Source organism: Pleurodeles waltl, chromosome 7 (assembly GCF_031143425.1).
Source record: "Pleurodeles waltl isolate 20211129_DDA chromosome 7, aPleWal1.hap1.20221129, whole genome shotgun sequence".
Classification (NCBI taxonomy): Eukaryota; Metazoa; Chordata; class Amphibia; order Caudata; family Salamandridae; genus Pleurodeles; species Pleurodeles waltl.
In genome coordinates, this window is record NC_090446.1 from 1022773224 (window position 1) to 1022785587 (window position 12364).

The following is a 12364-nucleotide window of genomic DNA, read 5'->3' on the forward strand; positions in this document are numbered from 1 at the left end:
TTACAACATTGCTAATTTCCCCTCTGGAGGAGTAACCACATGACTTCGCTAACAAAATTTCAGAATACAAAAATAAAAAATACAGAATTATGCAACATTGACCCAATTCTCCCTTTGCTAGACATTATGCAATTATCCAATATGGACATGGAGTTCTTCATCCTTATTCAATCCCCAAGGGAAGCGACAGTTTAATCGCACAATGTATTCTGATTCAACCTTCCTCAATTGTTTCTCTCTGTCGCCCCCCCCCCCCCCCGGTGGTACCCACTATCCTGTCAATCCCAAAGAATTTAATCTTATCCAGTTTCCTGTCATGTGCCAGGTTGCAATGGCGCGCCACCGGATACGTGGCGTCCTTATTCACTATTGCTCTCCAATGTTCTAGAATGCGTTTTTTAAGAGGAAAGATTGTGCTTCCAACATACTGTAACCCGCATGGGCACTCAATAACATAAATGGCAAAATCAGAAGTGCAAGTGATACATTTCTTAATGTTTTCTTTCTTGCCCGTGGGTAATGTGTACTGTTTCCGATTGATGCTATGTCTGCATGCTTTACATTTGGAACATTTGTAAAACCCTGGTTGTATGTCCAAAAAGTTTCCTTCTTTTTACGTGCAAAACTATGTACCAAGATATCTCGGAGGGAACTGCTTTTCTTATAAGTTATCAACGGTAACGGGCTGATTAACTGACCAATTACTTTATCAGCCTTGATTAGATGCCAGTATTTAGTAAGAATCTTATTAACCTCCAATGAGTATGCATTGAAAGTTGTCACAAATCTTGGGGAACCAAGGTCAGTATCCTTCTTTTTTGGGACTAAAAGCTTCTCTCTTTGGACTTCCCCTGCCTTACGACATGCATCCTTAACAATTTTATATGGGTATCCCCTGGATCTGAACCTCTGTATCATTATTTTTTGTTCCCTGCCAAAGCTTTGTCATGTACTGCAATTTCTCTTTGCTCTAAGCAATTCCCCATAGGGAATGCTCCACTTGACACTGGGTGGGTGGTGACTCTTGGCATGCAGGATACTATCTCCCGCTGTAGTTTTCCTAAATAATCTAGTGTGTAGAGTGCCTTCTTCCACACTGACCTCTACATCTAAGAATTCCATGTTCTGACTATGTGTTCTGTATGAAAATTGTAAATTCAGATTGTTATTTGGTAAAGCATTCAAAAATTCCTGTAACAGTAATTCTGGACCATTCCAGATCATAAAGATATCATCAATGTATTGTGTCCAAAAAATAATATGTTAAAACCATTTCAAATTCTCGTCTGCCATAACCCATTGTGTCTCCCACCACCCCATAAACAAACAGGCATAACTTGGAGCAAAGCAGCTCCCCATTGCAGTCCCGGTTGTTTGTTTGAACCACTGATCCTTGAAAATGAAAAAATTGCTTTCCAAACAGAACCTTAACATACTCAGAAGTAACTCAGAATGTTCCAAAAGCCTAATAGGTTTGTCTCTGAAAAAATGTCTGCATACCTGGATTGCCTTCTCATGTGGGATGCATGTATACAATGATACCACGTCTATAGTCACCATAATATAATGTGTTTGCCACGGAATGTCCTGTATTTTAGTCAGGAAATCCATAGTGTCCCTACAGTACGAGCTTAAATTCAAAACATACGAACTTAGGAAATGATCTAAATAAATAGAAGCATTCTCCAAGAGGCTACCTCTTGCTGACACTATTGGTCGCCCAGGAGGGTTATGGAGATCCTTGTGTATCTTCGGTAACAAATAAAAGCAAGGTGCCAATGGTTTCCGACCAGTAAACATTTGTGCTCATCCTCAGAAAGCAGACCTCTGCTGACACTATCAGACAAAAAATCATGAAACCTGTTTATGGATTGCTGATAAGCTGACACAGTGGATGTCTCATAGCAGTTAGAGTCTAGCAATTGTCTCTTCACTTCTTTCTGGTATTTCAAAATGTCCCATAGCACGACATTACCCCCATTGTCTGCTGATTTAATGACGAAGGACAATGCTTTGTTTAGGGACATTAATGCTGACCTTTGACCTGGGGTTACATTTTGTGCAAATACATCATTTGTTCTCTTCCACAATCTAAATAAATCATAAGTCACCGCTTCGTGAAAGGCATCAATATTGTCATGTGGTAAGATTGGGTTATATTTTGAGTTAGCTTTAAAAACAATACCACTGGTACTGTCTATCTTCAAACCCAGATCGCCCAATAACTCAGAATCGGTTCTCCATGTTCTCTGACCTGTTTCTGATTCTCTTAAGGCAGCTAGACCTTCTGTATCTCTGATCATTAAACCTGAAGTGCCATCTGTGTTATCCACTTCCTCTATTTGCATTAAGACTAGATCTTTTTGTTGTGCAAAAATTTCCATCAGCTTCAATTTCCTAATTAACAGGAACATGTCAATTTGTGTTTTAGTATAATCAAAATTGGCAGTGTGGCAAAAAGATAACCCTAGTTCTAATACACTGCGTTCATCCTGCGTTAAAGTGTGTGAAGAATTGTTCACAACCGTCAACTTCCTGTTTTTCATTGTTTCCTCCTCCTGTTTTGACGTGTATTTTTGCCAATTGATTTTTCGCTTCCTTGCTGACATGCTCCCTCTCCTGTTCTTTCTATTCCTGCGCTTTCTCCCCTGCCTCGCGGGGGTTTCCGCTGTGGTCTTGAACCCATTTGTAAAAAACGATATTCCTCCAAAGTTGTAAAGGGTTGTCCCGCCACTGCACTTGAGCCCGGTGCCTCTTCAATCTCTGAAATATTCTCCATTCTGGATTCCGATGAGGATAACTCCTGTCGCCGTAGGGCCTCCCCCTGTCTGTGTTCTTGTCTGGCTTGATCTAATTGCCTGCTAAATGTCAAGATACGCCCCATTGCATAGTCATTCTTATCCCATAGGAATTTTCTCCTCTTTCTCAGTTTAATCTCATCTTCATATTTCTTGAGTCGTTCTTCCATTAGTTCCTAAAACTTCTTAATTTCATCCTGTGCCTCATGCTGTTCCAAACTGGTCTTTAACTTCTCAATTTCTTCGCTCGTCTGTGTTAACTCGATTGCTGCATACTTGGACAAAAGTTCTAACATACTTTTGCATGTTGATGCCATTAAAAGCGACCATTCTTCCAATAATTTGGGATGTGGGTTGATGTGTGTTGGGGTAATCAGAATTCTAAGGCCCCGTGGGACCCGGCCCACCTCAATATAATTGTTTAATGAGATTACCTCCCAATATATATATATATATATATATATATACAAATGTTTTTTCTTTATTTCGAAAACTACTTAACAGATTTACACCAAAATAATATGGTGTAATTCCGTCCAGTGGTTCAGGCTGTAGACCTGTTAAAAACATTCCTGCGTGAATTAACATTGGAAATGACCTTTTTAACCCCGCCCCCTTTTTTTCTCGGTCCCCACTTGACAGATCACCGCCAAACCTTTCCAGACAGCAGCTGACGTGTGAAAATTTCGTGAAGATTTGTCAACCTGTGCCAAAGATATAGGCAAGGGAAAAAAATACTTTTTCTGTAGAAGTTAGGTCCTAACTTTAACAACCTAGTAATTACTGTCACTAGGTAATATATATATCTCAAAGATTAAAGTGACATTATAGTTAGGTGATAAAAGCATTGCATGGCGAGAGCACGAATTATAGTTACTTCAGTTTACTGTAACTGGGGAATTTCAGTAATGTTTTGAGTTTAAAGAGTAACGTTTTAACTGATATTTTCACCTAACTGCAATGCCACTTTAACCTACTTTTTTCAATGGAAAGTAAGATACTATGAGAGAAAGAGCTAGTTGCAGGTCAACCCCATCCTCTTGAAGCACCCCCACGCCTTGCCTTTTTTTGCCACAAGACTGCAGTACTTCCACAGAATTACATAGATAGCCGCACTGATCCTCGTAGTAGTACCACAGTACAATGCCACTGAGAAAAAATATCCTATTTAATGTGACTCCAGCGGGTGTTCATTCCCCCCCACCCTCCCACCCCATCAAGCACCAGGGAATCAGAGTACCCCCAACCCGGCCCCCCATTTTCTTTCTTTTACTTTATTTTCTATGACATGGGGACCAAGTCCCCGAACCATAATCCTTTCTCTTTATGTTGCAGCCAGCTAAACAGATTGTGTTTTAACCTCGCTGTAGTATTGAGGGAGTATTGCGTAACCCAGTCAAATTGCATGTTTTATTTTAGAGGTACTTCTAAAAATCAGTGAAAAAGTTTAACATCAATAGATATTTATGCATTTTGAACCTCAATTTCTCAAAAACTAGTCAACAAATTTACAACAAATTACCAAAAGCATGTTTTCTGGATCAAGGTCTAGCTGTCTGCCAAATGTGGTATAATTTTGGCTGTACAGATGTCTAAAATGTCTATGGTAATTTGCATGTGAAAAGGCGTTTTTGGGACCCACCCCCTTTTTTCGGCCCTACTTACCAAATAACCCCTAAGGTAGATGAACCTTTTTTTTTTTTTAAGTTTTGTGTAGATTCATTAAACTATGCCAAAATTGTTATCAAACCAAAAAAATAATTTCATATGGAAACCAGGTTCTAACTATAACTACACAGTGATGATTGCCTGTGTGTATAAATTCACACACACACACACACACACACAAACACACTCTCTCTCTGTCTGTCTGTCTCTCTCTCTCTAATGGTACAAAGACAGTGCCTTTTTTAAGGTTAATTCATAGTTAGCACTGAAAAGGCATTTTTAACACTTTTGGTGCAGTTCAACTAATCAGCATGAAACGTTTCAATAAAAAGTTCATCCACTTTTGGTTCTTCGTTGCGAGGTTTGTGTAGAGGCATACTTTTGGGGCCAAAAATATAAGGAGGGATCCCAAAAGTGATAATTGACATTTTAATTCCTACAGGCTTCTTTACTTGTTACAGTGGAATGAAATTACACCAGTCTTGCCATGAATGTAGAACTGTACTCAAGGAAGTGTCTTTGCTTAGTTTGGCACAACATTGTTCTCTGGGTCTTAAGCAAATAGTGTGTTACAGGTCTTCCCATTTGACATGAAGAGGCTACATTTTAGGAATGTCTGGACTGTTATTTTGAGAATTCTTTTGGGATATGCAAATCCATGGTTGATTTATAAATCCAGGTGAAAAACAGAGAGCCACTAAGTTGGGTAAGGTAGCTTCTTCTTGCATTGTCCATTGCGGATACGCGAATCTGGCGTCTGATTCGAGAATTTACCCTGCTCTAATTGACTGGCCTACAGAGAATAACTTGTGGCCACTATTACCCAAATTGGTGCACTCAGCACTGTTAAGAAAAGTAAAAGCAAAATGTCATAGTCTGTGATGCAGTAACAATGCGGTCAACAGTGATGTTATTTGAGATGGCATTCATGTCAATTAACTTGTCAGGAGTGGTGTCTTTTGTAAGATCATAAGCATTGCATGATGGGTGTGAGTCATAATCATTTTACCTAACAGTAGTTTGTTGTCTTTGATTTTGTGAATGTAAGTGCCTTTAACTCTTGTATTTCCAATGAATGAATTTCTTTCAGTGCATGTTAGTCTTATAATGAAATCTAACCATAACTTCACGTCATCTTCACAATAACTATTGTTTTTGTATGTATGTGTTTGTGTGTGTGTGTGTGTTGGTGTGTGTGTGTAGATATATGCGTATGTAATGATACATACCTGCACCCATGTTGTAGTGTCCAGAAATAAGTGTGAGCAGTTATGATGACATCAGAAATGGCAAGCCCGGTTTATAAATGTCCCCAGAAGCCTCAGATGCTATTTATCGAGAATGCATTTTTGTCTTACATGTTTATTTTTTGGGTATTAAGCGTAAAAAAAAAGCTGTTTTCTTCAAAGTAGAACTCAAAATGGAAAATAAAAGATACCCAAATATATAAAGTTTGAATGATTTTGTTTCTTAAAATGCGGTGATGTGAAAACTCATGCGCCCCATTCATGAAATGGAATAGTGCAACTACACAAACTATGTAGAATATGAATTATAAATATGATTTTCAATTCTATTCTATTCTTCTGAATTTATATACCACATGGCTACCCAATGGGTCTCCAAGCAATGGTAATAACTGTATTGATGCTGCATGCCTGACTAGCGAATAGAATAGATATGTTTTCTGCTATTTTCTAAAGCTGATTTCTGATCTGTCCAGTCTTATGTGCCCGGAAAGAACATTCCACAATTTGGGCATATATATGCAAAGGATCTTCTACTGCATCCTGCTTTCTTGACCCTTGGGACCAGTAGTAAGTTACGTCTTTCGGAGTGTAAATATCTTCTTTGCATACAGGGGGTTACCAGGTGTTGGATGAGCTCTGGAGCTTTTTTGATTCACAGTGCAAGGACTAAACTGAGGGATTTCAACTATATTCACTTCTGGATTGGCAGCCAGTGAAGGACTGCTAATGCAGGTGTTGCTGACGTACACTTGGGGTTTTTGTAAAGAGTACATGCTACTGCTTTCTGGCTTACCTGCAGTCGATTTGTCACATATTTGGGGCTGCCTAGGTAGAGAGAGTTCCTGTAATCCACCACGGGTTAATTAGTCCCTGTACTACCACTCTCCAACGTGGAGTTTGGAGCCAGCTTAGTAGTTTTCTTAAAGTGCAGAGAGGTCCAGAGCAGCAAGCAGTCAGATTCTTGGCCTGAACTTCAATGGATTGCCTTTCGTCTATCCAGAATTTCAGGTTCTTGACTGAAGGGGAGGGTGTGTGAAGTGGTCCAAGACATTCAGGCCACTTGAGTTCCAACCAGCGGGACGGGTTGTTTCCTACGACTAAGACCTCTGTTTTATCCTCGTTCAGTTTTAAACAGCTGTCAGATAGGTGTGAGTCATTTGAGCGTGCTTCCAACTATTCCTGCCTCTTCTAGCCTTTGAATGATGATAGGGTGAGATACGGGTTCGAAGGCCGCACTCAGGTCCAACAGAATCATTGCTGCTGATTCGCCTTGGTCCCAAATGGCTTTAAGTTCTTCCATTGTGGATAATAGAGTGGTTTCAGTGCTGCTGCCCAGCCTGAACCCTCTTTGAGTTCAGTGTAGGACGAAGGAGCCTCCAGAAAGATGGACAGATGCTTGCAGGCCTTGAAAAATCATAAAAGTGTTACTAGACTTGCAGGTTGAGTAACTTGAATAATCTACTTAACCTAACTATAAGGTACTTAACCGGTAAACGGGTCTCAAATTATGTGATCCAAGGCAAATATATTCGTTTACGGAGTTGTTTTTTTCTTCATTCCCACATATAAGTTCACCTCAAATATGTGAGCTCAGCATTTCTGCTGAACAAAAAAACCTCTTTTGTTTGATTAAACAGACTAAACATTTACGCCATGTATAAAAAGGACACATGATTCATGACTTGCCTCTTAGTTTACTAATAGCTTTGCCATCGGGCATGTACAGACAGCAAATTTCTAAGAAATGTCCCAAAACCTTCAACCCAACTTGCAGCTTTACTGATAAAAGTATATAGGCGGTCATTACAACATTGGCGGTCTTTTCGCAAAACCGCCAAGTTACCGCCGCGGTGAAGACCGCCGGCCGTGGCGGTCTTCCGCACCGCGTATTATGACCGCTGGCAGCCTTCCGATGTATTCCGTACGGAAAGCCGCCAGCACCCATACTGGCGGTCAGAGGGAAAGTGGAGGCTGCTCAACCTCCACCACCACGCCAACACAACACCGCCCACAGAATCACATCCCATGATTCTGTGTGGCGGTGTGCTGGTGGCGGTGCTGTCCCCCTGGATCCTGTCCCCTCCTGGAGGACCAACGCACAAGGTAAGTTGATCGTCCGTTAGGGGAGGGGTGGGGGGGTGATGTGTGTTGCGGGCGTGCATGGGGGTGTGCGTGTGAGTGTGTAGAGGGGGTGTGTGAGTGCGCATATGCGTGCGCGGGGTGCTGCTGTGTGTATGGGAAATGTGTGCGGGTCGGTCGATGTGCATGTCTGAATGTATGTGTTCTCGTGGTGTATGTGTGTGTGTGTAGGGGTGCGTGTATGTGCATGTTGGGGGGGTGTGCGTGTAGGGGTGTGTGTATGTGCATGTTGGGGTGGGGGTGGGGAGGGGGTTTGTACCACCTTTGGGGGGTGGCAGGGGGGTGAGGGGTGTGGGGGGAGAACTCGTGGGGGGTAGTGGGGGTGGGGCAGACCCCTATCAGTGCCAGGGAAGGAATTCCCTGGCACTGATGGTGCCTACCGCCATGGCTCTCATGGCGGTCCCCAACCGCCCAAATCCATGGCGGTATGCAGGGTCCTGATACCGTTGGCGGTCTAGTTACAACCGCCGGCCCGGAGACAGCAGCCTCCAGCCCAGCAGTCATTACCGCCATGGCGGTCGGGATGGTGAAGTGGCGGTCGACAGCGGCGGTAACCGCGGCGGTCCAAATTCCATTTTTTTTACCGCCGGTCTGTTTGCGGTCTTACCGCCGCTTCTCCGCCGACCGCCAGGGTTGTAATGAGGGCCATAGTGTATTAACAATATTCTGGGAACATTGGGTTTCAGAAAACATAATTATCCTTTACACATCACTGAGTGTTCTGATTTGTTTTCATTCTATTAAAATAATATTTTCATCACACAGAAGTGCAAAAAATGCCCCTTCAGTAACTACTGAAATATGTTTTGAAATGTTTGTACAGTTGATTTAGTTTTTTAAATGCTGTGTTAGGAAAAATCAGACACCCTACATCCTTTCTTTTCACACTCTTTGTACAGGATGTCAGGCAGTTCACCTTACAAAATCCTGGAACTCTGCAGTCAGAAGGAAAATTAATTGTAAGACGACAAACTGACTTTTACCTCTGTCTCTGAACACAGAGCAAATGTCACAAGAGAACAAGATTTAAAGGCGTCTTTATTACTTCTTCACTTTCTGACTGAACAAAACACCTGTTCTTTGGAAACTCAGGGGCAAGTAGGCCCTAAAAATAGCTCGACCTGATAAAATATAACTCGCCATAGCCAGAGGGGGAGTAGATTTTTCGAGGCCTGGCTTATTAACATACATTTCTTGGGCCTCATTCATCCCCGTAGGGAGATGGGCTGATAGTTCTCTTTTGTGTACATATTTAGGAAAGGTTTAATCACTGTATGTTTCATTGCCATTGAGACAACGCTGGTTTGTAGTGAGTGGTTGAATAGGTTGGTCAGTTCTGCCAGGATGATGTTTTCACCTCTCCTTAAAATATCAGGGGGGAACTGAGTTGAATAGCGACCCTGATTTGATTGTCCTTAGGGTCCTCTCGGTTGCTTCCTTGCTCATCTGAGGGAAGGCCATTAGTGTGAATTTTGCCAGCCCTGCAGCGACCTGGATTCATCTTATGAAGGTGTCTCTTGGAAGGACTACCAGAATGTTGTTAACCTTTTCTAGAAAAAAACTTGCAAGCATAATCCACTGCTCTACTGAGGGTGTAGGGCCGTTTTGACTCCTAGCTGATTTCTTAAGGCTATCTACCAGTTTGAATAGCTTTTTTGAGGAGTTTAGGGTGTTTTCTTTTTTGGCGCTAAAGTACAACACTCTAGCTTCTCTAATTGCATGTTGAATCTTTTTTATTGATTTTTTTTTTTTTTATGATGACTTACTAGGCCCATTATACTTTTTTCTCCATTCTCTTTCGGCTTTTTTGCTTCCTATTTTAATTCCATATAGTTTGCTGAGAACAATGGCGTGCATCCAGCCGGCTGACATGGACGCCGTGGCTTCAAGAGCAAGGCGTCCAGAGAGCCTGTGAGCCAGTTCCTAAATTTTAATATGTCTCATCAATTTCCCCCTTCTATTTTTGGGTTTTCATCTTGAAGTGTCTATTTGTGACCAGCAACGGCTTGGCTTTTTGATGTTAGAAAACATGGGATCCAATATATGGCCCAGCGTATTGGTGAGTTGTGTTATGATTTGAGCCATTTGGATTTCTGCCATGTCCTGAATGCTTTTGTTGCTGTCACTGTCGAAATGTACATTGAGATCTCCCAGTACTGTGAAGTTAGAATTCTGCAGGGTATGTTCACACCTATTAATTCTGGGAGTGCTAAGTTGAATTCTGAAATAGGGTCTGGGGGACGATACATCAGTATGCCTGAGAAGGTGAAGGTGGCTGAAAGGTCAAGTGAGAAATGCAGGCATTCGCTTCCGGGAACCTTTAAGGGGGAGAATTGTCATTTTAGAGTGTCTTTAAAATTTATGGCTACCACCGGGTCCCCCACCTCCCCGCATCCCACCTGTCTTCGCGGTCGCACCTTGCGATTACATTTTGAGTGTGTTTGCTTTATTTAACGACAGACTAGTTTCACCATTTCACCAGTTGCAAACTGATTCCATGTACTCTACTTATATTACTAATGAACTTATTGAAATAAAAAAAAGAAATGTTTATAACTGTCTGTTTTTATAACTTTCTTCTTTGTGCCTCAGCTAATAAAATAAATGGCGTTGCATAGGTGCAATTGTTAATAAAAATACTTTTTTTCGCCTCAGGTGGTGCCACCATTTTTGGGCACAAAATCTCTGAATTTGAAGAGATGGTAGAAGTGAGAAAGATGATCGGCATCTGTCCACAGACAGATATACTATTCGATGTTCTCACAGTGGAAGAGAATCTTTCTGTTTTTGCTTCGGTTAAAGGTGTAGACCACAGACTCATTCAACAGGAGGTAAGTGCTAGAGAAAATAATTATTGTAAACGTTGTATTCTAAGTATTTTTTATATTTTTCATGCAGAACACACGTCTCAGCTGAAGGCCCATTCTCGGTAAGCACTCGGAAAAAGCAGACAATGTTCTTGTAAGCTTTTAAAAGTGACTTTGGCAAACTTAATGAATTAATTTCTTGCAGTGGAAACACTTTCTCTGGAAATTATTTTGTACAGCTATAGAAGTTATTTATTTACTGAACTCTTGCCAAAGTTCCATAGGAAACTTCAACCAAAGGTAACTCTACAAAAGTTACTTAGGGCCTGATTACAACTTTGGAGGACGTGTTAAACCGTCCCAAAAGTGGCGGATATACCACCTACCGTATTACGAGTCCATTATATCCTATGGAACTCGTAATACGGTAGGTGGTATATCCGTCACTTTTGGGACGGTTTAACACCGTCCTCCAAAGTTGTAATCAGGCCCTTAGTCTGGGTGATTCTTCAAAAACGAAAATTTCAAACTTTAAGAGCAAGAAAAGCGGGAACTAAAATGAAAAAGGCACAAGATTGGGAGAAACAATTGAAGAAGACTTTGAGCAGCTGAGTGTAATTTGAATGTGAAAAAGAGAAGTGAAATAGAATGGGGGCATAAGCAGAGTTTTATTCAAGCGGAAAGGAGACACATCAAACAGAACAATACTTGCTGTCTGACGAAATTTGAAGCGGTGAAGTATAACTGAGTTATGAATCCATGAAAAGAACAGTCTTACTAGAGTAAGAAACTTATCCTTTCTTTATTGTTGCGGCCTAGCCCTTTTTGTATTAGTCATCTTCAAGAAGTGCAGGATGAATTATTTTCTGTGTTCCAGAAATTAAATAGAAAGAGGCATTGTATATATTGCTATAATAATGTACGTGGTAAAAGTACCAGTTTGAATGGCAGACCCCCGAACCAAGGCACTACTGCATGCCAGTCTGTGCCTATAACTCGTCAAGTCATCAGAAGTAATGCTACTTTGTCAAAGGATGCATTCCCCTGCCTGGATTAGCAGTTTACAAAATTGCAGACTGCTGAGTGTTTCGCTATCAAGGAGTAGGTGCAGATGTCTCATTCTGAGGTTGATCAGACTATGGCTACATTTTTGTAGAAAGTTCTTGACCGATACCTTGCACTAATGTTGGTACTTCGGTATTAGCAGTTTTGTAAGATAACAGATTTCATGCTAAAACTCTTTTAGTGCCTCATGCTCTCCATGGTATAAGTTGCTCCCAGCGGTAATGGGGTCCTGTCTAAAATGTTTTTAAAAGGTTATGTCTTTGTCTTCCATGAAGTTGTTTGGCCATTTGGCATGTATCTGTAAAAGAGGCCCTCTTCAGCTCATGGAAAGCTTAAAAAGTGCTGTAGATCCTCAGAGTGAAAGAACTATATCTAGAAACTAAGGTATTGCTTGGAAATAAAACGATTCTGCAGTGTTGCAACATACAGGGAACTTGGTGAATTGCATGTGAAAGTGTTACGTTTTCTGAAACTATTAAGTATACCTCCGTAGTGCTGTAATCTGTAGACCCTCTGGTGGAGCAAATTTAGCCCACATAACAACATGCATTTGCATACATCAATAGCTATGGCGTTCCCAGACAAGCCGATAAATCTTGTTTGGCAGCTTGGTTGGCCTGCCGTAGAAAATGAAACA

General features: G+C 41.2%; 1 protein-coding gene across 2 annotated transcripts in view; it reads left to right on the plus strand.

Moving 5' to 3' along the window:
• ABCA5 (ATP binding cassette subfamily A member 5) overlaps positions 1-12364 on the plus strand; it is a 1006180-nt gene that overhangs the window by 421145 nt on the left and 572671 nt on the right. For both annotated transcript variants that reach the window (XM_069199839.1, XM_069199840.1), the window contains exon 13: positions 10511-10686. In XM_069199839.1, the coding sequence (XP_069055940.1) occupies positions 10511-10686 (176 nt within the window). The remainder of the gene's footprint in view (positions 1-10510; positions 10687-12364) is intronic.